The sequence below is a fragment of the Hyla sarda genome, chromosome 3, assembly GCF_029499605.1.
Source record: "Hyla sarda isolate aHylSar1 chromosome 3, aHylSar1.hap1, whole genome shotgun sequence".
Lineage (NCBI taxonomy): Eukaryota > Metazoa > Chordata > Amphibia > Anura > Hylidae > Hyla > Hyla sarda.
Window position 1 is genome coordinate 418281867 of NC_079191.1, and position 26193 is coordinate 418308059.

Here is a 26193-nt window from a genome sequence, read left to right on the forward strand (position 1 = left end):
AAACAGCAGATTACAACCCAAAAAATGAGCCATCATACAGCCCAGTATATGGAAAAATAAAAATGTTAAAGGGGTCAGGAATTATTTTTTTTTTATTAAAAAGTAATAAAAAATGTTTTATTTGTAAAACATGACGGAAATTAAACAAACTTGATATTGGTGTAATCAGGCTGACCTAAAGTATTAAAATAACATGTAAGTTTGACCACAAGGTGAATGGCAAAAAAAATAAGGTCACTTCACAAATAATTATTATTTTTTTTTTGGTTTCAGAGCATAGGTTATGGAAAAATGAAAGGTGTCATTACAAAGTTTAATTGGTCCCGCAACAAACAAGCATCATATGGGTCTGTAGATGGAAAAATAATGTTTTATGAGTTATGGCTATTATATAGGGCGAGGAGGAAAAAACGAAAGTGAAGAACCTTATTTACGTACTATTTTGGTTGAAATTATTTTGTCTACCAGGACAAGTGGATTTTCATGAGGGACAAGTAGAATGTGTTCCGTTTGACAAGTAGTTTTTTTTTTTTTTTAATCCCACACCCCTGTATACGGTATGGCCAGCTTTAGGCACAGCTCTTTTCAGAAGGGAAGACCTTTGCCCATTTTATTCAATGTCCATTCATGGACTATAACTGGCCAGTGGGGGGCACATTGAACGGAACACCCTCCCATCACCAGATGATGTAGGGCAATGGTTTTTCAACAGCTAGAGCTCCCCATTTTGGAGACCAATGTTGTAGGGAGTCGGGCCGACCAATGCTCCCTGGGACAAAGTATGCACAATTAGCACTTCTCAAAAAAGAAGAAAGTACTCTACAGTGCCACCTTGTGGCAAAATACAGCGAAGGAAAAATCCTGGGTGCTTACCACAGTGTCCTCTCCCTTGCCAGTCCTGGAGAACAGCCTGTAGAGGATGACTACACCGTTTGGCTTAGTCGGAGGGGTTATATTTGCAACCACCGATGTAGATGACACTTTGTGGAAAGCTGGTGCCCGTAGACCTTCCGGGGCAGCAGGTCCGGTCCTACAATGTGCCCAGGAGCTGGACGTCCTTCCTGCAGAATTCACAGCCCAGACCTAGACCGATGAGGAAGAGACATGGAAATACATAACTATACCTTATCCGCATTATAAATCTCCCCTTTAGTATTCTGCAAGTCCATTTAGATGTTAGGGTAGAGACAGGAAGCCCCCTATACACACTAGACCAGTGTTTCCCAACCTGTGTGCCTCCAGCTGTTGCAAAACTACAACTCCCAGCATGCCCAGACAGCCGAAGGCTGTCTGGGCATGCTGGGAGTTGTAGTTTTGCAACAGCTGGGTCACACAGGTTGGGGAACACTGCTATAGATAGTGCTTCAATCACAGAATTTTCTATAAATATCTGATAGATGCCATTTCATTTTATCTTGTCTAGAACAGTGTTTCCCAACCAGGGTGCCTCCAGCTGTTGCAAAGCCAAAGGCTGTCCGGGTATGCTGGGGGTAGTAGTTTTGCACCCTGGTTGGGAAACACTGGACTATGTCCCGCAGCCTTCTAGAAGTTTTTGCATAGAAACTAGCTGGGGGGAGAATCATGCGACCAAGGCATCACTCATCTGATACAATGCATGCTGGAAGTTGTAGTTTTGCAACAGCTGGAGGCACCCCGGTTGGGAAACACTGCTATAGACAGTCGGTGGATTCGGCAAAGTCATGATTTGTGTGGAATGACAAACTCAGCTCTACTACACTGAGCTCCAGAGGTTATCAGATAGCCAGTAATGAGAATTTGTCTGCCTTCACCTGCACCAATAGAAAGCGAGCAATTTAGGGACTAAATAAAACTCAGCACTTATTAAGCATATTTCCACCGAATCTGCATGAAAATTAAATTTCGCTTTCATCAAGGAGGGAATAAACATATGGGAGGAGGTGTAATCTTATTTATCAGGAACCATTTGTATAATTAAACACGAAGATCGCAAAAAGGTCGCATGGGGTCGGGATTTGCATGAGTAAATTCTTTGTAGGATGTCACTAGCAATAGACGCGGTATATGGATGGGAGGCTTTATAGGGTTAAATTAGGCTCAATAATGGCCAATTACACAGTGATCAATCAGGAAGATTGATCTAAATGGCGATAGGAAACGACTGCCTAAGCGATTTTCTCAGGCATATTCCTTACTAAGCTTTTGTGCTTCCGTAGCGACTTCAATGAGTTTTTTTTTTTTGGGGGGGGGTTACATTTGTTTCAACCTATACGTAGCAGTCGTCACCAACAAGTGGAGCCATTGTGCTGTCCAGCTCTGCTACATCGTTTATCATCATCGGCAAACACAGAAAAAACAGTGCCACCCCTGTCTTCAGGTTGTGTATGGTATTACAACATGGCTTCATTTACTTCACTGGATCTGAGCTGCAATACCACACACATGACTGATGTTTATTCTTTTTTATAGAAATCAACTTTATTTTTATATTCCTTTAGCTACCTGGCTACCTACATAGCTACCTCCCTGGCTACCAACCTACCTACATAGCTACCTACCTGGTACCAACCTACCTTCATAGCTATCTACCTGCTTACCTACCTAGCTACATAGCTACCTACCTGGCTATGAACCTACCTACATAGCTTCCTACCTGGCTACGAATCTACCTACATAGCTACTTGCCTAACAAGCCTACCTACATAGATATCTACCTTGCTACTTCCCTACCTACATGGCTACCTACCATGTAAGTACCAATGGCTACCAAGTAAGTACCAAGTAAGTACCAACTTACTTATTTACCTACCTACTTATTTACCTACCAACCTACTTACGTACCTAACTACCCACTTACAAATATACATACCTATCTACATAGCTACTTACCTGGCTACCTCCCTACCTACATAACTACCTACTTATCTACCAAGCTACTTGGTCAACTACCTACATAGCTACTTAACATGGTACCTTGCTCTCTACCTACCTAAATATACAACAACAGAAGAATACAGCAGCACACTGCTAGCACAAAGATATAGATAAAACATGAGAATATAGATACAGCATGAAAAGCTATACAGCTATGGTGTAATAAATGGAAATATAAAATTATGAAGTTATGAAATAGTGAGGTACTTAGCTTGCAATTTGGCGGCCAAATAGCTTGGACCGTCCCACCGCGATAAGGTGACCTCATGTGGGACACACCCTACACTATGAATATGCCTCTATGTGATCAGTTCAGCAGGCATTGCAGGATCTGAAACATCCCAGACACTTTATATACACCTGATAGAGGTGGGTGGGGTGCAAGGGCCAACATGGAGGTAGCCACTCCCCCGTATGTGTAATACAGACAAAAGGATACGTCAGCCAGCACTATTGATATGCACCTGTAAGCCAGGTCCATATAATAGTTTGGAATCAATAGTGCTGGCTGACGTATCCTTTTGTCTGTATTGCACATAAGGGGGAGTGGCTACCTCCATGTTGGTTCTTGCACCCCACCCACCTCTATCAGGTGTATATAAGGTGTCTGTGTTTCAGATCCTGCAATGCCTGCTGAACTGATCACACAGAGGCATATTCACAGTGTAGGGTCCATCCCATATGAGGTCACCTTATCGCAGTGGGACGGTTCAAGCTATTTGGCCGCCAAATTGCAAGCTAAGTACCTCACTATTTCATAACTTCATAATTTTATATTTCCATTTATTACACCATAGCTGTATAGCTTTTCATATTGTATCTATATACTCATGTTTTATCTATATCTTTGTGCTAGCAGTGTGCTGCTGTATTCTTCTGTTGCTGTATATTTACCCCAGCAGCCTGCACCTGTAAGCCAGGTCCATATAATAGTTTGGAATCAATAGTGCTGGCTGACGTATCCTTTTGTCTGTACCTACCTAGATAGCTACTTACCTAGCTGATACAGCACCTCGCCAGGGGCACACAGTGCACTAGGTATGCCTCCGGCTAGAGGTGACTGCAATGTCTTCACCCCCTCACAGGTATGTGACTATCCACAAAATGGATATTGTTATAAAATTAGACACCGTATCAATTTGGACTGATAGCATATTGTTTAGATCAGTGTTTCCCAACAAATGTGCCTCCAGCTGTTGCAAAACTACAATTTCCAGCATGCCCGGACAGTCAACGGCTATCCGGGCATGCTGGGAGTTGTAGTTTTGCAACAGCTGGAGGCACACTGTTTGGAAAACACTGGTAAACCATAAACCACTCCTGACAGAGTATCGCCTAGGATAAACCTATGTGTTCATGAACCTTATAAAACATAAAAAGCAAAAACAAGAACAAAGCTACCAGATCTTCTATTTACTGATTACATACCCAATGATAGTCTAAGGCGGAGCGTCACTTTAAAATTTAATAAAAACCTCTACCTATAGAAGATAAACCATTTCACCGCTCGGTTTACATTGCCATTATTGTCAAACACGCAAACGGCAAATAAACCCTATAAAGCCATTATAAATAAGGGAGAAAAAAAAAACGAAACACTGAAGGCAAGTCATTTAATCTGTTTCCTATGGGTGTGTAATGAAATAGTTAGGGTTCTCCCACAGGAGCGATAAAGAGAAATTAAAAGGTCTTTCCAATATCTTTAATAGCTAAGGGCAACAGCTGATTCAATAGATTCGATCAGAATCACCAGTTCTTCAGCCGGTGGTGATTTATCTCCCCGGCTCCTTCCCGGTCATCACTCATCTTAGTTTGCTTTTCACCGCTCATAAATTATGCCTCATAAATAAAAATACACAATCAAGAAAATCATATCAATTCATCCGCAGTGAATAAATAGCTGCCCCATAGCACTCTCCCCGGTGTCTACTCAACAGACCTGTTTTATATTTCATGCTGGCGGTTTCTAATAGGCTCCTTAGGAACGTCTGTGAGCCCGGCCAAAAATATCTCGCTTTGTGTATAAAGCTACAGATGTGTTAAAAGGGTAGCGGAAGATAGCGTCAAAGTTGTAAGGCTAGGTTCACACTTAAAGGGGTACTCCGGTGGAAAACATTTTTTTTTTTTTTTTTTTTAAATCAACTGGCGCCAGAAAGTTAAACAGATTTGTAAATGACTTCTATTAAAAAATCTTTACCCTTCCAGTACTTTTTAGCAGCTGTATGCTACAGAGGAAATTCTTTTCTTTTTGAATTTCTTTATTGTCTTGTCCACAGTGCTCTCTGCTGACACCTGATGCCCGTATCAGGTACTGTCCAGAGCAGGAGAAAATCCCCATAGCAAACCTATGCTGCTCTGGACAGTTCCTGACACGGACAGAGGTGTCAGCAGAGAGCACTGTGGATAAGAAAGAAAAAAATTAAAAAAAGAAAATAATTTAAAGGGGTTATCCAAGAAAAAACTTTTATATATATATATATATATATAGATATAGATATATATATATATATATATATATATATATATCAACTGGCTCCAGAAAGTTAAACAGATTTGTAAATTACTTCTATTAAAAAATCTTCATCCTTTCAGTACTTACGAGCTTCTGAAGTTGAGTTGTTCTTTTCTGTCTAAGTGCTCTCTGATGACACGTGTCTCGGGAACCGCCCAGTTAAGAAGCAAATCCCCATAGCAAACCTATTCTACTCTGTGCAGTTCCCGAGACAAGCAGAGATGTTAGCAGAGAGCACTGTTGCCATACAGAAAACAACAACTCAACTTCAGCAGCTGATAATTATTGAAAGGATTAAGATTTTTTAATAGAAGTAATTTAGAAATTTGTTTAACTTTCTGGAGCCAAAAAAAAATAAAAAATAGTTTTTTTCCTGGAATACCCCTTTATCTGTAGCATACAGCTGCTAAAAAGTACTGGAAGGGTAAATATTTTTTAATAGAAGTCATTTACAAATCTGTTTAACTTTCTGGCACCAGTTGATTAAAAAAAATGTTTTCCATCAGAGTACCCCTTTAAAAAATTAAATCCGGATCTTCTGAGTGTGGCCAGCGCCGACAGATTCAGTAGGTTGCTAGGCCCATGTGGATATTGCTGTCCCCATAGATGGCAATGTCTGTGGAACGGATTCTGTCTAAGGTTATGTTCACAGGGCCAATTCCGGGAAAACATGGGCGAGCATTCCGCACATTTAAATGATCCGGCAGGCGCTAGGACCGCTTGAAAATGCTCAGTCTCATAGATGGCAATGCAGAATCCACAGAAAGAATAGACATGAATAGTCTTGCTGCGGACGCCAAAATCAGGATTTCCGTGGTAGAAATGTTTCCGCAGTGGGCAAAGTGTAAAGGTGAAACTTGAAAAATTTGAATATTGTGCAAAGTTCATTTATTTCAGTAATGCAACTGAAATACAATGGACTTTTGTACAATATTCTAATTTTTCAAGTTTCACCTGTAACTGAATCCCACTGAAATCAATGGGACTCTGCTGCAGGGTATTTTGCTCGGTAATTCCACCATGTGAACATTTTGATGAGTCTGTAAAGTCCATAATTAAACAGTCCTATAGCAAAGGGGTTATGTCTAAAATGTGCACGCTGGGTTGTAAGGGCCCCCCTGAAGACAAGAGGATTTTCTAGTGGAACTATCCTAAACAGCCCAGGACATCCAAAACTAGGTTATTTCTATCATAGATGCAGGATATGCTTTTAATGTCTGATAGGAGCAAGTGCTACCTCGGAGATCTGCACCTTAGTGGAAAAGAGGGTCACCCAACTCCCTTTCTGCCTGATGGGACACAGCTGTTGGCTGCCATATCCAGGTGGCATGAATGAAGTGCAGCCAGTTTGGAATGTCCCACCAGAAGACTGGTCCATCCAAAACAGAGCTCATGGGGTCCAGCATTAGGCAAACAAATTTGAAACCTAAAGCATTATTCCCATCATAGACATGTTTGTTTTTTGCATAAGGTATACCATTATTCTGAGACTTGCACCTATGCCGAGAACTGTGGTCCTCAAATCCCTGTCCCAGTCTATGGCCTTTGATGTTGTGGACAGTATGTGAAATTATATCATGGGTGGTTAGTGGTGAAGATGTGCCCATAACACCCTAGTCTTACTCTGTGTATGTCCATATATACAGAGGCTTTCTTCTGCTGGTTGCCATGCACTCTGTTTACACATGTATATTTTACATAGGCAGGATACAGCACTTGTGTTCACTTATATCAACTAAACCTGGCTGTCACCTCCATTAAATTGATATTCCGGGCAAAAACATTTTATCCCCTATCCAAAGGATAGGGGATAAGATGTCTGATCGCAGGGGGTCCGTCGCTAGGACCCCCTGCAATCTCCCTGCAGCACCCGCATTCTATGCGGGAGCTGCATCTCCAGTTTCGGAAACCTCCGGGACTGGGGACGTGACATCACGCCACACCCCTCCATTCATGTCTATGGGAGGGGGCGTGATGACCGTCATGCCCCCTCCCATAGACATGAATGGAGGGCGCGTGGCGTGACGTCACGTCCCCAGATCCGGAAACCCGGAGGATTCCGAAACTGGAGACGCAGCTCCCGCATAGAATGCGGGTGCTGCAGGGAGATCGTGGGGGGGTCCTAGCGGCAGGCCCCCTGCGATCAGACATCTTATCCCCTATCCTTTGGATAGGGGATAAAACATTTTGCCCAGAATACCCCTTTAACTCTTTTATAGGACATCATACCTGATACTCATACTCTGTATATGGCAGCAATTCCACTTCCTGAAATGACAATGAGGACCCATTGAAAACCACCACAGGGGTCAACATTTCTTGGGGGTCATTTAGCCTCCTGCGGTAGACATCATATCTTATGATTTTCCCATTTGGTTGTTGAGGACCATTCCAGGCCAGAAATGGAGCTTGGGTGTTTTTCTGGACATCGATTAGCGGAGCAGGTTGTGATTCTGGGGGAGCCTCCAAGGTATGACCAGTCATCCACTCACTTACAGCACATCCGAGCAGAGTGCAGGCTTCCACCCTCGCTTCATACCTGAAAAACAAGAAACAGAAATTCATGTGATGTTAAGCTAAGTTCTTCACTGAACAGGAGAAAGATCAAAGAGAAATATTGTCATTGGAGACAACACCCTCTAGAATGTGACCCCAGGTCCCTTTCTCGGCATCCCCAGCAAACAGGTGATTTTTCCTCAGGTGGTCTGTGTTAGCCAGGTAACCATAGTATCAGAGGTCGGCCATTGAGATGAGTGATCATCCTTGTAATACAAGAATGGCTTGAGTCCTCCTGTATGATGTCCATATGGCCATGTTCTTATGGACATGGAAAAATACTTTCTTACTTCCATAGTCTAATATGTTCAGGTTACTCACCTCAGGAAGGCCATGTGTGGGCTGCACACAGGCATAACATGAAGCTTTTTAGCCCCAGGGCAAAATCTGTAACAGGGCCCTCAACTACTATGCATCACTTATAATTTTTGTATGTTTTTTTGGACCCTCTTAGGTGCTGGGGGCCCATATATGATGACAGCTACCTCTGCCCCACCATAGGTGAGAGTAGATATCTTACTTTCAACTGTGGTTTGGAAGACCTTTTTCCATTCATAATGGGTTATCCAGTTTAGAAAACCCAGTTTCATATACCCTATTAGAGTTACTTGGGGGGGGGGGGGGGTTCTTCTGTTTAGGATTCTCATCTCTCGACCACAGTATAGAGCAGATAGAAGGAGCATCTCTGTCTTTGGAGGTCCGGCCCTGTTCTGCATTACACACACAGCCAATTCATTTCAGTGGGCACCGTGTAATACTTTGTTTCTCCAGTGGGGCGCTGCTACGAAACGGAAGACTTGCTGTCCGATTTCCCCACAGATTAGTAAACACTAAACCCATTTAGGGGTTCACATATCCAGGTGTGACTAACCACAACAATCTTGGGATCACCAAAGTTGGGGGATCCCAAGTTTGTTACGGTTAGTCTTACCTGGGGGTGTGAACCCCTAAGTGGGTTTAATGTTTACTTGATATAGCCTAGGATCCTCCCTGGGGAATTTTGGTTATTTTCCCCACAGATTAGAGCAGATCATTGTGGAACCTAAAAATTCCCAAATTCATGATCTACTTATTGTCAAGGAACCTTTTTATCATGTTAGGATTGTCCAAAGCATAGAAGCCCTGTAAGTCCTATATGGAGAATATAATAATAATCATGATATCTATCATGTTTCACTTACTGTGCATAAGGTTTTAGGTCCTTTATTACAAAAGACTGATCATTCTGAAAGGAGTTATTAAATGTGTATTGTAAATCCTTCATTTCCGCTGGTTGATGAACATGAAGCGTATAGTTGAGTATGACCCCATTGGCCTTCAGAGGAGCTCTCCAAGTAATCAACATCTCATGGGCACTTCTTCCATGAAGTCCTGGTGGCTCCATACCAGAAGGTGAGGACGGCTGGGTCCTGATATTTGCAGGCAAGCTTACACAGCTCCCCTTGCTATTGCTGGCTTGTATGGTGTAAGTATATTCTGTTCCTGGTTCCAACCCAAAGTCATGATAGTGAGTATCCAAACCCGTATAGATCAGTTGACCATCTCTATGTAGCTCATATTTTGTGATTTCCCCATTAGATTTGTCAGGACTTTGCCATGAGACCTTAGTAGACTGTGAACTCGTAACTACAAATACTGGTTCTTTCATGTGTAGTGGAGGAGCTTCCTTGGTTCTGACCATTATGTTCGAGCTACTTGTACAGCCACCGTTGGTGCAAGCAACCAAACTGATATTATAGATGGTGAAGGGTTGGAGATTGGAAATGACCATTGATAATATTGTTCCAGCGTAGTAAGTTTCTTTGTCCACTTTAACAATATATTTAGTGATTTCCCCATTACGAATTGTCGGTGTAGACCAAGATACATTGACTTCTGTTGCACTGAGGGCCTCCGCTTTGGGTGGAATTAGTGCTCCTGGTGGACCTTCTAAGGTTCTGATGTGTGTGGGATCACTTATGGTACAACCTCCCAATGTACAAGCTACTACAGAGTAAGCGTACTCTGAATAAGGCAGCAAATCTTCATCTGTATAATTTAATGTGGCATAGTCAAAATTAAAGGGTAGTGTTATATTATTTTTCTGCAACTTGTAATACAGTATCTGGCCATTGTCTTCTTCTGGCTTGGTCCACTGGATACTAATGTGGTTGGGATTTTTCGTATCATAGAATAACTTAGGCTGAAGAACAAAAGTGGGAGCTGCTTGACTGGTTTGACCAACGATCCATGTGCTATCAGTGTATCCAGCAGAGTTCCATGCCCGGACCTTATACTCATAATCGGTCCAAGGTTTCAGTCCTCCGTCTGTATAGGTAAACGCCATAGGCTCGGTGTTCAGCTCTCTAAAGACCATACTTTCAGCTACGTTCTTCTGGTTCCCCATAGAATTTTCCAGTGTGTACCTTTTAATTATATCATATTGTATAATTTTTCCATTCGGCTGAACTGGAGGCGTCCAGGTTAGTTTAATGTGGGTAGAATTAAGAGGTTTGATTTGGGGTGAGAGCTGAGATGACGGAGACGCTTCATCTGTCTGGACATGACGGGGGAGAGTTTGGGTGCAGCCGGCTGCGGTACAAGCTTCAAGTTCCAATGTATATACGGTATAGGGTTCTAGGCGACGGAGCAGAAACTGTTTGGATAAACCGCTGTATTCAAGATTGCCATCGCTGTATACGTTATACATCTGAAAAACAAAATAAAAAAAAATATTTATATCATAGTTTATGTCATAGTTGTTCCATTTCAAGTGTACCTGTCAGCTACCATGGAAAAAACATTTAAATGTTACTCAGTACCCAATCTGGACCATGTACATTTATTTTTAACCCCTTAAGGACCAAGCATTTTTCTGTTTTTACACTTTCGTTTTTTCCTCCTAAACTTAAAAAATCATAACCCTTTCAATTTTGCACGTGAAAATCCATATGAGGGCTTATTTTTTGCACCACCAATTCTAATTTGTAATGACATCAGTCATTTTACACAAACATTTACGGCGGAACAGAAAAAAAAATCATTGTGCGAAAAAATTGAAGAAAAAACACCATTTTGTAAATTTTGGGGGCTTCTGTTTCTACGCTGTACATTTTTCGGTAAAAATTACACTTTATCTTTATTCTGTAGGTCCATGCGATTAAAATGATACCCTACTTATATAGGTTTGATTTTGTCGTACTTCTGGAAAAAATCTAAACTACATGCACGAAAATGAATACATTTAAAATTGTCCTCTTCTGACCCCTATAACTTTTTTATTTTTCTGCGTACGGGGCGGTATGAGGGCTAATTTTTTGCGCCGTGATCTGAAGTTTTAATCTGTACCATGTTTATTTTGATCGGACTTCTTGATCGCTTTTTATTCCTTTTTTTATGGTATGAAAAGTGACCAAAAATATGCTATTTTGGATTTGGAATTTTTTTGCGTGTACGCCATTGACCGTGCAGTTTAATTAATGATATATTTTTATAGTTCGGACTTTTACGCACGCGGCGATACAACATGTGTATTTTTATTATGGTTACATATTTTTAATATGGAATTTGGGAAAAGGGGGGTGATTTAAACTTTTAATAAGGAAGGGGTTAATGTGTGTGTTTTAAAACTTTTTTAAAACTTTTTTTTTTACACTTTTAGTCTCCTTAGGGGACTTTTAGGAGGAATCATTAGATTCCTCATACAGATCATTTGGGTTTCATAAAACCACAATGATCTGTGTGCTCTGCGCTCGATTGATAAAGCCTGGCCCTGCCGCCCCAGCAGGAGAGGTAAGCCCTCAGGATACCTCAGTAGTGGATCGCCCCCCAACCCCCGCGATCGAGTTTCGGGGGGGGGGAGGGGGTGATCCACCCCACTGGACCACCAGGGACGGGATACAGGCACCTTTAGATGCCGCTGTCAACTTTGACAGCGGCGATCTAAAGGGTTAATAGCCGGCCACGGCGATCGCCCCATGTCGGCTATTAACGCCAGCCCCCAGCTACAAGAATCAGCTGGGGGCCGGTCGTTGTCACGATTCGGCTAGCTGGATGTGGATCCTCTGTGTCAGCGAGGGATTGGCGTGGACCATGTCGGTGGACCGGTTCTAAGATGCTACTGGTATTCACCAGAGCCCGCCGCAAAGCGGGATGGTCTTGCTGCGGCGGTAGCAACCAGGTCGTATCCACCGGCAACGGCTCAACCTCGCTGACTGCTGAGAAGGCGTGGGACAGAAGGACTAGGCAGAGGCAAGGTCAGACGTAGCAGAAGGTCGGGGCAGGCGGCAAGGTTCGTAGTCAATGTGGATAGCAGAAGATCTGGAAACACAGGCTTGGACAACACTAAACGCTTTCACTGGCACAAGGCAACAAGATCCGGCCAGGAAGTGCAGGGGAAGTGAGGTAATATAGCCAGGGAGCAGGTGGAAGCTAATTAGGCTAATTGGGCCAGGCACCAATCATTGGTGCACTGGCCCTTTAAATCTTAGAGAGCTGGCGCACGCGCGCGCCCTAAGGAGCGGAGCCGCGCGCGCCAGGACATGACAGCCGGGGGCCGGGACAGGTAAGTGACTTGGGATGCGATTCGCGAGCGGGCGCGTCCCGCTATGCGAATCGCATCCCCGCCGGCAATGTCAGTGCAGCGCTCCCGGTCAGCGGGTCTGACCGGGGCGCTGCAGAGAGAGGAACACCGCGAGCGCACCGGGGAGGAGCAGGGACCCGGAGCGCTCGGCGTAACAGTACCCCCCCCCCTTAGGTCTCCCCCTTTTTTTGTCCGGCAATTGCCTCACATGGGACGAGGACACTGGGAGCGATTGTAGGGTTTCCTCAAAGGCAGGCAGTACAGAAGGAGTGGGAGTGGGGAGGGAGGGCAGAGGGTGAAGCTTGGCACGGGGCAAGGTGTCACCAGGACAGGGGCTATGAGGAGGCATGGCACAGTCCCGATAGGCCTTGGGGAGACCAGGCACAGGAGGAGACACTGAGGCCCGACAGACGGGACTGGGAGCAGGGGTGAGGCATTTCTTGCGGCAAGCAGGGCCCCAATTCTTGATCTCCCCGGTGGTCCAGTCAAGGGTGGGAGAATGATGCTGGAGCCATGGCAGACCGAGGAGGACTTCAGAGGTACAGTTGGGAAGGACGAACAATTCAATCTTTTCGTGATGGGGTCCAATGCACATTAAGAGGGGCTTTGTGCGGTAACGCACGGTGCAATCCAATTTAACTCCGTTGACCGAGGAAATGTAGAGCGGCTTGACGAGACGGGTCACCGGGATGCAGAACTTATTCACCAAAGAGTCCAGAATAAAATTTCCAGAGGCACCAGAGTCCAAGCAGGCCACGGCTGAGAGGGAGGAGTTGGCAGAAGGAGAAATCCGCACGGGCACCGTGAGACGTGGAGAAGCAGACTTCGTGCCAAGAGACGCCACACCCACGTGAGCTGGGTGCGTGCGTGCGTTTCCCAGACGTGGAGGACGAATAGGGCAATCCACCAAGAAATGTTTGGTACTGGCGCAGTACAGACAAAGATTTTCTTCCCTACGGCGAGTCCTCTCTTCCTGGGTCAGGCGAGACCGATCCACTTGCATAGCCTCCTCGGCGGGAGGCACAGGCGTAGATTGCAAAGGATACTGTGGGAGAGGTGCCCAGAGATCTAGGTCTTTTTCCTGGCGGAGCTCCTGGTGTCTCTCAGAAAAACGCATATCAGTGCGGGTGGCCAAATGGATAAGTTCTTGCAGGTTGACAGGAATCTCTCGTGCTGCCAGCACATCCTTGATGTTACTGGATAGGCCTTTTTTAAAGGTCGCGCAGAGAGCCTCGTTATTCCAAGATAAGTCGGAAGCGAGAGTACGAAATTGGATGGCGTACTCGCCTACTGAAGAATTACCCTGGACCAGGTTCAGCAGGGCAGTCTCGGCAGAAGAAGCTCGGGCTGGTTCCTCGAAGACACTACGGACTTCAGCGAAGAAGGACTGGACTGTGGCTGTGGCAGGATCATTGCGGTCCCAGAGCGGTGTGGCCCAAGACAAAGCCTTTCCAGATAGAAGACTCACTACGAACGCCACCTTAGACCGTTCTGAAGGAAATTGGTCCGACAACATCTCCATATGCAGGGAACATTGAGATAAGAATCCACGGCAGAGTCGGGAGTCCCCATCAAACTTGTCCGGCAGGGACAAGCGGAGGCTAGGAGCGGCCACTCGCTGCGGAGGAGGTGCAGGAGCTGGTGGAGGAGATGGTTGCTGCTGTAGCAGTGGCAGAAGTTGCTGTAACGTGGCGGTCAGCTGCGACAGCTGCTGTCCTTGTTGGGCAATTTGCTGCGATTGCTGGGCGACCACCGTGGGAAGGTCAGCGAGACTTGGCAGCGGCACCTAAGCGGGATCCATGGCCGGATCTACTGTCACGATTCGGCTAGCTGGATGTGGATCCTCTGTGTCAGCGAGGGATTGGCGTGGACCGTGTCGGTGGACCGGTTCTAAGATGCTACTGGTATTCACCAGAGCCCGCCGCAAAGCGGGATGGTCTTGCTGCGGCGGTAGCAACCAGGTCGTATCCACCGGCAACGGCTCAACCTCGCTGACTGCTGAGAAGGCGTGGGACAGAAGGACTAGGCAGAGGCAAGGTCAGACGTAGCAGAAGGTCGGGGCAGGCGGCAAGGTTCGTAGTCAATGTGGATAGCAGAAGATCTGGAAACACAGGCTTGGACAACACTAAACGCTTTCACCTCCGTAGGATCCATGGCCGGATCTACTGTCACGATTCGGCTAGCTGGATGTGGATCCTCTGTGTCAGCGAGGGATTGGCGTGGACCGTGTCGGTGGACCGGTTCTAAGATGCTACTGGTATTCACCAGAGCCCGCCGCAAAGCGGGATGGTCTTGCTGCGGCGGTAGCAACCAGGTCGTATCCACCGGCAACGGCTCAACCTCGCTGACTGCTGAGAAGGCGTGGGACAGAAGGACTAGGCAGAGGCAAGGTCAGACGTAGCAGAAGGTCGGGGCAGGCGGCAAGGTTCGTAGTCAATGTGGATAGCAGAAGATCTGGAAACACAGGCTTGGACAACACTAAACGCTTTCACTGGCACAAGGCAACAAGATCCGGCCAGGAAGTGCAGGGGAAGTGAGATAATATAGCCAGGGAGCAGGTGGAAGCTAATTGGGCCAGGCACCAATCATTGGTGCACTGGCCCTTTAAATCTTAGAGAGCTGGCGCACGCGCGCGCCCTAAGGAGCGGAGCCGCGCACGCCAGGACATGACAGCCGGGGGCCGGGACAGGTAAGTGACTTGGGATGCGATTCGCGAGCGGGCGCGTCCCGCTATGCGAATCGCATCCCCGCCGGCAATGTCAGTGCAGCGCTCCCGGTCAGCGGGTCTGACCGGGGCGCTGCAGAGAGAGGAACACCGCGAGCGCTCCGGGGAGGAGCAGGGACCCGGAGCGCTCGGCGTAACAGTCGTTATGACGCGGGCTCGAGTCTGGAGCCCGGTAACGGCCACTGGATGAGCATAGACGTCCATGGTCATTATCAGGTTAATGCCTCTATCACCTAAATTTATTATAGCAATATTTCTTTTCATTGGCTCACAGTGTTAGAAATCCTCTCAGGGGAAGGGGGTGTGTTCCTCCCTTGTGGTGGTGGGAGGGGATTTGTGTGTGGTGGGAGGGGGTGTATCCCTCCTTGTGGTGGTGGGGGGTGATTGGTGTGTGGTGGAGGGCACCGTGTCCTTCCCCGGTGGTGGTGGTGGGAGATGATTGTGTGTCTGCTCATGCAGCCTTGTCCAAGAGTCATCTCTTGTCCATGACTCATAGACAAGCTGATGCTGCTGCAGGGCTGGTTAGATATGGGGATATGGGTTTTCCACTGTGATTTTGAGTGTGACTCCATATCCAGACCTCCATGGGTTGATAAATTTGATTTCCATTGATAATTTTTGTGTGATTTTGTTGTCAGCGCATTCAACTATGTAAAGACGAAAGTATTTCATATGATAACTTCATTCATTCAGATCTAGGATGTGTTATCTTAGTGTTCCCATTATTTTTTGAGCAGTGTATGTAAGGACTTGTGTTTGTCCCATTTAATTTCTTGAACTGACTCTTTTGCACTCTCGTAAACTGTATGTCAGTAGTTTGTACATAGACCTGTGAAACCTTTTTTCAGATTACATATTTAATTAATCATCTCTGTTCTTTGCTCACTAGATACAAGCTCACAGCTCGGGAAGAATACGTTTACAAAAGGGTTAATTTCGTGAATTTGGTCTGGTGGTATTAAAGGGGTACTTTGGAAGTAAAAAAAAATTTTTTTAAATCAACTGGTGCCAGAAAGTTAAACAGATTTATAAACTACTTCTATTTAAAATCTTAATCCTTCCAGTACTTATCAGCTGCTGTCGGCTCCAGAGGAAGTTGTGTATTTCTCTCCTGTCTGCCCCCCACCCTGCCTGCTTGTACACATACTAGTCCTGCTGTGTCCATGCATCATCACCTATGTCTTGGACACACTTACTTGATTGACAGCTGTGAGCGCCAGGCTCACAGCTGGAGGAAAAATCCTCTCACTGTCAGCTTGTGTCCCACTACTGTCAATGAGGACATGCTGGTTGTCGTTTTTGCTAATGCTAGGGGAGATGTGAGCAAACAGCATACTGAGGGAGGGGGCAGAGACCTGCACAGTGAGGCCACGGACCCCTCCCTTTTAGAGGAATTCAGACTAGTGATCTAAATTAAAAGTGGACCAGGCTTGGAAGGTTAGAGTTGGACCTGGCTCGAAAGATTAGGGTTGGACCAGGCTCAGAAGGTTAAGGTTGGACCAAGCTTGGAAGGTTAGGGTTGGACCATGCTTGGAAGGTTAGGGTTGGACCAGGCTTGGAAGGATAGGGTTGGACCAGGCTTGGAAGGATAGGGTTGGACCAAGCTTGGAAGGTTAGGGCTGGACCAGGCTTGGAAGGATAGGTTGGACAAGGCTTGGAAGGATAAGGTTGGACAAGGCTTGGAAGGATATAGCTGGACCAGGCTTGGAAAGATAAGGTTGGACAAGGCTTGGAAGGTTAGAGCTGGACCAAGCTTGGAAGGTAAGGGTTGGACCAGGCTTGGAAGGTTAGGGTTGGACTAGGCTTGGAAGGATAGGGTTGGACCAGGCTTGGAAGGATAGGGTTGGACCAAGCTTGGAAGGTTAGGGCTGGACCAGGCTTGGAAGGATAGGGTTGGACCAGGCTTGGAAGGATAAGGTTGGACCAGGCTTGGAAGGATAAGGTTGGACAAGGCTTGGAAGGTTAGAGCTGGACCAAGCTTGGAAGGTAAGGGTTGGACCAGGCTTGGAAGGTTAGGGCTGGACCAGGCTTGGAAGGATAGGGTTGGACCAGGCTTGGAAGGATAAGGTTGGACAAGGCTTGGAAGGTTAGGGTTGAACCAAGCTTGGAAGGCTAGGACATTGAAACTCTATAGGTGTTTCCTAACCAATGTACCTCCAGCTGTTACAAAACCACAACTTTTAGCAGGCTTCGGCTGTCCGGGCAGGCTGGAAGTTGTAGTTTTTTATCAGCTTAAGGCACACTGGTTGGGAAACATTGGTCTACAGGAACTATCTATTCCCTACACAAATAACATTTTACCATCAATACTCCATTTGTCCTAGTTGGCTGAGACCATTTGAGGTGTAATGCTCGGCCGTCTTCTGTGTTGTCCACAGTAAGGTTAAGGGCACCTGGTGCAGCCTCCTTCGTCTTTATAGAAATCCATGAACTAGAAGTGGTACCGGCACTGTTGGAAGCCTTGATACAGATTTGGTACGATGAAAAAGGACGTAACCCAAACACGTTGGCCTGATATGTTGTTCCCTGAAAAATAACAGGCAAACATAAGATACAGTGATAACACACAGTGAGGATCTGTTAGCTCCTTACAAAATAAATATGTGGGAAAAGTGAATAGGAGAATGTGTGTCTGTTTAAATTAACCATAGACATAAGTAGCACTTCATAATAAATAGTCATATAGTGTAACTGCTGCTATCTCTATGGGATCAGGATATGTAGCAGTTATACACCTCCCCTCCAGCTCTATCTGTATACTGCTACTATCTCTATGGGATCACGATATAGTAGTTATGTGCCTCCCCTCCAGCTCTATTTGTACACTGCTGCTATAGCTATACACCTCTCTTCTCAGCTCTATCTGTATACTGCTGCTATCTTCAGTGATATTTTACTCCGTACCTAATCCTGATCATGTACAAATCATTTTTATGTGTCTAGGACCTATAGATCCCTAACAAATAGCATTTATATGTTGCTCACTTGCTTTTCGTTCTTGCCTTGTGGAGGGGGCATGTTCATCTCTCTCCCTCACTGTGGATTACTCATCTGCTCTGAGTCTGGGAGCAGCCTGGCAGCCTGCAAATCACTGCACAGTATCTACTTTTTCACTTTCTGCTTGGTTGTTTGTGAAGTTGTACACTGGAATCTCCACAGATAACACTTCCGAAGGTTAATGAACCTCCACCTCTATATCGCCCACAGCCTTTAAGAGGTGTGCTCTGAAGTGTACTTGCAGGAACCAGTAGAAGCGACAGGCAGCCGCGAAACGGACGTTGTTCCAATCTGTCTGCTCCCTCCCCTCACACCGTTGTCGCTATCCTGTCTCAAGTAAGTGAATAAAATCCTTTACTTCATCCACGTTGCGAGGTGCCATCTATTTCTTCCTACATGGGATTACAGTATTTTTTATGCATACATTTTCTATCTGTTCCTAGTATAGCTGGTTGCTAATCAACATAGCTGTCACTATGGCCCTTATTTACTAAGAGTGGCGTGTCAGTTTTTGTAAAATTTTTGCTTTTCCGATTTTTTTTCTCTTGGTATTTACTTATCTGTCGCACTTTTCCTGATCTTTTTAGTCGCAGGGAAAAAAACGGTCACACAGTCATTTCTGTCGCAGGGTTCATCTGTCGCATGGTAATATCTGTCGCAGGGTTAATACTGTCGCACATTAAAATCTGGCCCATGCATAAACCTGTCGCATTGAAAATTCTGCTGCAGTTCGACAGATTTTTAAAATAAAAACCGGGAAAAAAAAAAAAAAAAGTAATGGCCATAAATGTTGGCAACCCTGAAATTGTTACGCCGAGCGCTCCGGGTTCCCGCTCCTCCCCGGAGCGCTCGCTTCACCTCCTCCGCTGCAGCGCTCCGGTCACGTCCTCTGACCCGGGGCGCTGCGATCCTGCTGCTAGCCGGGATGCGATTCGCGATGCGGGTAGCGCCCGCTCGCGATGCGCACCCCGGCTCCCCTACCTGACTCGCTCCCCGTCTGTTCTGTCCCGGCGCGCGCGGCCCCGCTCCCTAGGGCGCGCGCGCGCCGGGTCTCTGCGATTTAAAGGGCCACTGCGCCGCTGATTGGCGCAGTGGTTCCAATTAGGGTTATCACCTGTGCACTCCCTATATTACCTCACTTCCCTTGCACTCCCTTGCCGGATCTTGTTGCCTTAGTGCCAGTGAAAGCGTTCCTTGTGTGTCCCTTGCCAGTGTTTCCAGACCTTCTGCCGTTGCCCCTGACTACGATCCTTGCTGCCTGCCCCGACCTTCTGCTACGTCCGACCTTGCTTCTGCCTACTCCCTTGTACCGCGCCTATCTTCAGCAGCCAGAGAGGTGAGCCGTTGCTAGTGGATACGACCTGGTCACTACCGCCGCAGCAAGACCATCCCGCTTTGCGGCGGGCTCTGGTGAAAACCAGTAGTGGCTTAGAACCGGTCCACTAGCACGGTCCACGCCAATCCCTCTCTGGCACAGAGGGTCCACTACCTGCCAGCCGGCATCGTGACAGTAGATCCGGCCATGGATCCCGCTGAAGTTCCTCTGCCAGTTGTCGCTGACCTCACCACGGTGGTCGCCCAGCAGTCACAACAGATTGCGCAACAAGGCCAACAGCTGTCTCAACTGACCGTTATGCTACAACAGTTGCTACCACAGCTTCAGCAGTCATCTCCTCCGCCAGCTCCTGCACCTCCTCCGCAGCGAGTGGCCGCTCCTGGGATACGCTTATCCTTGCCGGATAAATTTGATGGGGACTCTAAGTTTTGCCGTGGCTTCCTTTCCCAATGTTCCCTGCATCTGGAGATGATGTCGGACCTGTTTCCCACTGAAAGGTCTAAGGTGGCTTTCGTAGTCAGTCTTCTGTCCGGAAAAGCCCTGTCATGGGCCACACCGCTCTGGGACCGCAATGACCCCGTCACTGCCTCTGTACACTCCTTCTTCTCGGAAATCCGAAGTGTCTTTGAGGAACCTGCCCGAGCCTCTTCTGCTGAGACTGCCCTGTTGAACCTGGTCCAGGGTAATTCTTCCGTTGGCGAGTATGCCGTACAATTCCGTACACTTGCTTCAGAATTGTCCTGGAATAATGAGGCCCTCTGCGCGACCTTCAAAAAAGGCCTATCCAGCAACATTAAAGATGTTCTGGCCGCACGAGAAATTCCTGCTAATCTACATGAACTTATTCACCTAGCCACTCGCATTGACATGCGTTTTTCTGAAAGGCGTCAGGAACTCCGCCAAGATATGGACTCTGTTCGCACGAGGCGTTTCGTCTCCTCGGCTCCTCTCTCCTCTGGTCCCCTGCAATCTGTTCCTGTGCCTCCCGCCGTGGAGGCTATGCAGGTCGACCGGTCTCGCCTGACACCTCAAGAGAGGACACGACGCCGTATGGAGAACCTCTGCCTGTACTGTGCTAGTACCGAACACTTCCTGAGGGATTGTCCTATCCGTCCTCCCCGCCTGGAAAGACGTACGCTGACTCCGCACAAAGGTGAGACAGTCCTTGATGTCTACTCTGCTTCTCCACGTCTTACTGTGCCTGTGCGGATGTCTGCTTCTGCCTTCTCCTTCTCTACAGTGGCCTTCTTGGACTCTGGTTCTGCAGGAAATTTTATTTTGGCCTCTCTCGTCAACAGGTTCAGCATCCCTGTGACCAGTCTCGCCAGACCCCTCTACATCAATTGTGTAAATAATGAAAGATTGGACTGTACCATACGTTTCCGCACGGAGCCCCTTCTTATGAGCATCGGATCTCATCATGAGAGGATTGAACTTTTGGTCCTCCCCAATTGCACCTCGGAGATTCTCCTTGGACTTCCCTGGCTTCAACTTCATTCTCCAACCCTGGATTGGTCCACTGGGGAGATCAAGAGTTGGGGGTCCTCTTGTTCCAAGAACTGTCTAAAACCGGTTCCCAGTAACCCTTGCCGTAACTCTGTGGTTCCTCCAGTAACCGGTCTCCCTAAGGCCTATATGGACTTCGCGGATGTTTTCTGCAAAAAACAAGCTGAGACTCTACCTCCTCACAGGCCTTATGATTGCCCTATCGACCTCCTCCCGGGTACTACTCCACCCCGGGGCAGAATTTATCCTCTCTCTGCCCCAGAGACTCTTGCCATGTCCGAATACGTCCAGGAGAATCTAAAAAAGGGCTTTATCCGTAAATCCTCCTCTCCTGCCGGAGCCGGATTTTTCTTTGTCTCCAAAAAAGATGGCTCCCTACGTCCTTGCATTGACTACCGCGGTCTTAATAAAATCACGGTTAAGAACCGCTACCCCTTACCCCTCATCTCTGAACTCTTTGATCGCCTCCAAGGTGCCCACATCTTCACTAAATTGGACTTAAGAGGCGCCTATAACCTCATCCGCATCAGAGAGGGGGACGAGTGGAAAACGGCATTTAACACCAGAGATGGACACTTTGAGTATCTGGTCATGCCCTTTGGACTGTGCAATGCCCCTGCCGTCTTCCAAGACTTTGTCAATGAAATTTTTCGTGATCTATTATACTCCTGTGTTGTGGTATATCTGGACGATATCCTAATTTTTTCTGCCAATCTAGAAGAACACCGCCAGCATGTCCGTATGGTTCTTCAGAGACTTCGTGACAACCAACTCTATGCCAAAATTGAGAAATGTCTGTTTGAATGCCAATCTCTTCCTTTTCTAGGATATTTGGTCTCTGGCCAGGGACTACAGATGGATCCAGACAAACTCTCTGCCGTCTTAAATTGGCCACGCCCCTCCGGACTCCGTGCTATCCAACGCTTTTTGGGGTTCGCCAATTATTACAGGCAATTTATTCCACATTTTTCTACCATTGTGGCTCCTATCGTGGCCTTAACCAAAAAAAATGCTGATCCCAAGTCCTGGCCTCCTCAAGCAGAAGACTCCTTTAAACAACTCAAGTCTGCCTTTTCTTCGGCTCCCGTGCTCTCCAGACCCGACCCTTCCAAACCCTTCCTATTGGAGGTTGATGCCTCCTCAGTAGGAGCTGGAGCTGTTCTTCTACAAAAAAATCCTTCCGGGCATGCTGTCACTTGTGGTTTTTTCTCTAGGACCTTCTCTCCAGCGGAGAGGAACTACTCCATCGGGGATCGAGAGCTTCTAGCCATTAAATTAGCACTTGAGGAATGGAGGCATCTGCTGGAGGGATCAAGATTTCCTGTTATTATCTACACCGACCACAAGAACCTCTCCTACCTCCAGTCGGCCCAACGGCTGAATCCTCGCCAGGCCCGGTGGTCTCTGTTCTTTGCCCGATTTAACTTTGAGATTCACTTTCGTCCTGCCGATAAGAACATTAGAGCCGATGCTCTCTCTCGTTCCTCGGATGCCTCAGAAGTTGATCTCCCTCCGCAACACATCATTCCACCTGACTGCCTGATCTCCACTTCTCCTGCCTCCATCAGGCAGACTCCTCCAGGAAAGACCTTTGTTTCTCCACGCCAACGCCTCGGAATCCTCAAATGGGGTCACTCCTCCCATCTCGCAGGTCATGCGGGCATCAAGAAATCTGTGCAACTCATCTCCCGCTTCTATTGGTGGCCGACTCTGGAGACGGATGTTGGGGACTTTGTGCGAGCCTGCACTATCTGTGCCCGGGATAAGACTCCTCGCCAGAAGCCCGCTGGTTTTCTTCATCCTCTGCCTGTCCCCGAACAGCCTTGGTCGCTGATTGGTATGGATTTTATTACTGATTTACCCCCTTCCCGTGGCAACACTGTTATTTGGGTGGTCGTTGATCGATTCTCCAAAATGGCACATTTCATTCCTCTTCCTGGTCTTCCTTCTGCGCCTCAGTTGGCTAAACAATTTTTTGTACACATTTTTCGTCTTCACGGGTTGCCTACGCAGATTGTCTCGGATAGAGGGGTCCAATTCGTGTCTAAATTCTGGAGAGCTCTCTGTAAACAACTCAAGATTAAATTAAATTTTTCCTCTGCATATCATCCCCAGTCCAATGGACAAGTAGAAAGAATTAACCAGATCCTGGGTGATTATTTGCGACATTTTGTTTCCTCCCGCCAGGATGACTGGGCAGATCTCCTTCCATGGGCCGAATTCTCGTATAACTTCAGGGTCTCTGAATCTTCCTCCAAATCCCCATTTTTCGTGGTGTACGGCCGTCACCCTCTTCCCCCCCTCCCTACCCCCTTGCCCTCTGGTCTGCCCGCTGTGGATGAAATTTCTCGTGACCTTTCCATTATATGGAGAGAGACCCAAAATTCTCTCTTACAGGCTTCTTCACGCATGAAGAGGTTCGCGGATAAGAAAAGAAGAGCTCCCCCCGTTTTTTCCCCTGGAGACAAGGTATGGCTCTCCGCTAAATATGTCCGCTTCCGTGTCCCTAGCTACAAGTTGGGACCACGCTATCTTGGTCCTTTCAAAATTTTGTGTCAAATTAATCCTGTCTCTTATAAACTTCTTCTTCCTCCTTCTCTTCGTATCCCTAATGCCTTTCACGTCTCTCTTCTCAAACCACTCATCCTCAACCGTTTTTCTCCCAAATCTGTTCCTCCCACTCCTGTTTCCGGCTCCTCGGACGTCTTCTCGGTCAAGGAGATTTTGGCTGCCAAAAAGGTCAGAGGGAAAAATTTTTTTTTAGTAGACTGGGAGGGTTGTGGTCCTGAAGAGAGATCCTGGGAACCTGAGGACAACATCCTTGACAAAAGTCTGCTCCTCAGGTTCTCAGGCTCCAAGAAGAGGGGGAGACCCAAGGGGGGGGGTACTGTTACGCCGAGCGCTCCGGGTTCCCGCTCCTCCCCGGAGCGCTCGCTTCACCTCCTCCGCTGCAGCGCTCCGGTCACGTCCTCTGACCCGGGGCGCTGCGATCCTGCTGCTAGCCGGGATGCGATTCGCGATGCGGGTAGCGCCCGCTCGCGATGCGCACCCCGGCTCCCCTACCTGACTCGCTCCCCGTCTGTTCTGTCCCGGCGCGCGCGGCCCCGCTCCCTAGGGCGCGCGCGCGCCGGGTCTCTGCGATTTAAAGGGCCACTGCGCCGCTGATTGGCGCAGTGGTTCCAATTAGGGTTATCACCTGTGCACTCCCTATATTACCTCACTTCCCTTGCACTCCCTTGCCGGATCTTGTTGCCTTAGTGCCAGTGAAAGCGTTCCTTGTGTGTCCCTTGCCAGTGTTTCCAGACCTTCTGCCGTTGCCCCTGACTACGATCCTTGCTGCCTGCCCCGACCTTCTGCTACGTCCGACCTTGCTTCTGCCTACTCCCTTGTACCGCGCCTATCTTCAGCAGCCAGAGAGGTGAGCCGTTGCTAGTGGATACGACCTGGTCACTACCGCCGCAGCAAGACCATCCCGCTTTGCGGCGGGCTCTGGTGAAAACCAGTAGTGGCTTAGAACCGGTCCACTAGCACGGTCCACGCCAATCCCTCTCTGGCACAGAGGGTCCACTACCTGCCAGCCGGCATCGTGACAGAAATTTTTCTAGAAAATGAAGTATTTCTCACAGAAAAGGATTGCAGTAACACGTTTTGCTATATACATGTTTATCCCCTTTGTGTGTATTGGAACTAAACCAAAAAAGGGAGGAAAAAAGCTAATTGGACGAAAATGGGCTGGACAAAATTATTGGTACCCTTTCAAAATTGTGGAAAAATAAGATTGTTTCAGGCATGTGATGCTCCTTTTAACTCACCTGGGGCAAGTAACAGGTGTGGGCAATATAAAAATCCCACCTGAAAGCAGATAAAAAGTTGAGAAGTCCACTTAGTCTTTGCATTGTGTGTCTGTGTGTGCCACAACAGAAAGAGGAGAAGAGAACTGTCTGAGGACTTGGGAACCAAAATTGTGGAAAAATATCAACAATCTCAAGGTCACAAGTCCATCTCCAGAGATCTAGATTTGCCTTTGTCCACAGTGCGCAACATTATCAAGAAGTTTGCAACCCATGGCACTGTAGCTAATCTCCCTGGGCGTGGACGGAAGAGAAAAATTCATGAAAGGTGTCAACGCAGAATAGTCCAGATGGTGGATAAGCAGCTCCAAACAAGTTCCAAATATATTCAAGCTGTCCTGCAGGCTCAGGGAGCATCAGTGTCAGCGCAAACTATCCATCGACATTAAAATTAAATGAAACGCTATGGCAGGAGACCCAGGAGGACCCCACTGCTGACACAGACACATAAAAAAGCAAGACTACATTTTGCCAAAATGAACTTGAGTAAGCCAAAATCCTTCTGGGAAAAATTTCTTGTGGACAGATGAGACCAAGATAGAGCTTCTTGGTAAAGCACATCATTCTACTGCTTACCGAAAACAAAATGAGGCCTACAAAGAAAGGAACACAGTACCTACAGGGAAATATAGTGAAGGTTCAATGATGTTTTGGGGTTGTTTTGTTGCCTCTGGCACTGGGTGCCTTGAATGTGTACAAGGCATCATGAAATCTGAGGATTACCAATTGATTTTGGGTCGCTCTGTACAGCCCAGTGTCAGAAAGCTGGGTTTGTGTCCGAGATCTTGGGTCTTCCAGCAGGACAATGACCCCAAAGATACGTCCAAAAGCCCCCAGAAATGGATGGCAACAAAGCGCTGGAGAGTTCTGAAGTGGCAGCAATGAGTCCAGATCTAAATCCCATTGAACACCTGTGGAGAGATCTTAAAATTGCTGTTGGGAAAAGGCGCCTTCCAATAAGAGAGACCTGGAGCAGTTTGCAAAGGAAGAGTTGTCCAACATTCCGGCTGAGAGGTGTAAGAAGCTTATTGATGGTTATAGGAAGCCACTGATTTCAGTTATTTTTTCCAAAGGGCGTGCAACCAAATATTAAGTTAAGGGTGCCAATAATTTTGTCCATCCCATTTTTGGAGTTAGGTGTGACATTATGTCCAATTTGCTTTTTTTCCTCCCTTTTTTGGAGAGAGAGAGAGAGATCTTTAGATATTAATACATTTAATAAGATTGTCTATCTAT

General features: G+C 47.0%; 1 protein-coding gene and 1 long non-coding RNA gene across 4 annotated transcripts in view; one reads left to right on the top strand and one right to left on the bottom strand.

The window, feature by feature from the left end:
• LOC130363040 (uncharacterized) overlaps positions 1-18600 on the top strand; it is a 28100-nt gene extending 9500 nt beyond the window's left edge. The window contains exon 3 of the long non-coding RNA XR_008891688.1: positions 18475-18600. This is a non-coding gene — a long non-coding RNA (uncharacterized LOC130363040). The remainder of the gene's footprint in view (positions 1-18474) is intronic.
• USH2A (usherin) overlaps positions 1-26193 on the bottom strand; it is a 1021568-nt gene that overhangs the window by 37964 nt on the left and 957411 nt on the right. For all 3 annotated transcript variants that reach the window (XM_056568336.1, XM_056568335.1, XM_056568334.1), the window contains 4 exons: positions 17569-17793; positions 9163-10670; positions 7655-7964; positions 874-1083 (listed from right to left, as the gene is read on the bottom strand). In XM_056568336.1, the coding sequence (XP_056424311.1) occupies positions 874-1083; positions 7655-7964; positions 9163-10670; positions 17569-17793 (2253 nt within the window). The remainder of the gene's footprint in view (positions 1-873; positions 1084-7654; positions 7965-9162; positions 10671-17568; positions 17794-26193) is intronic.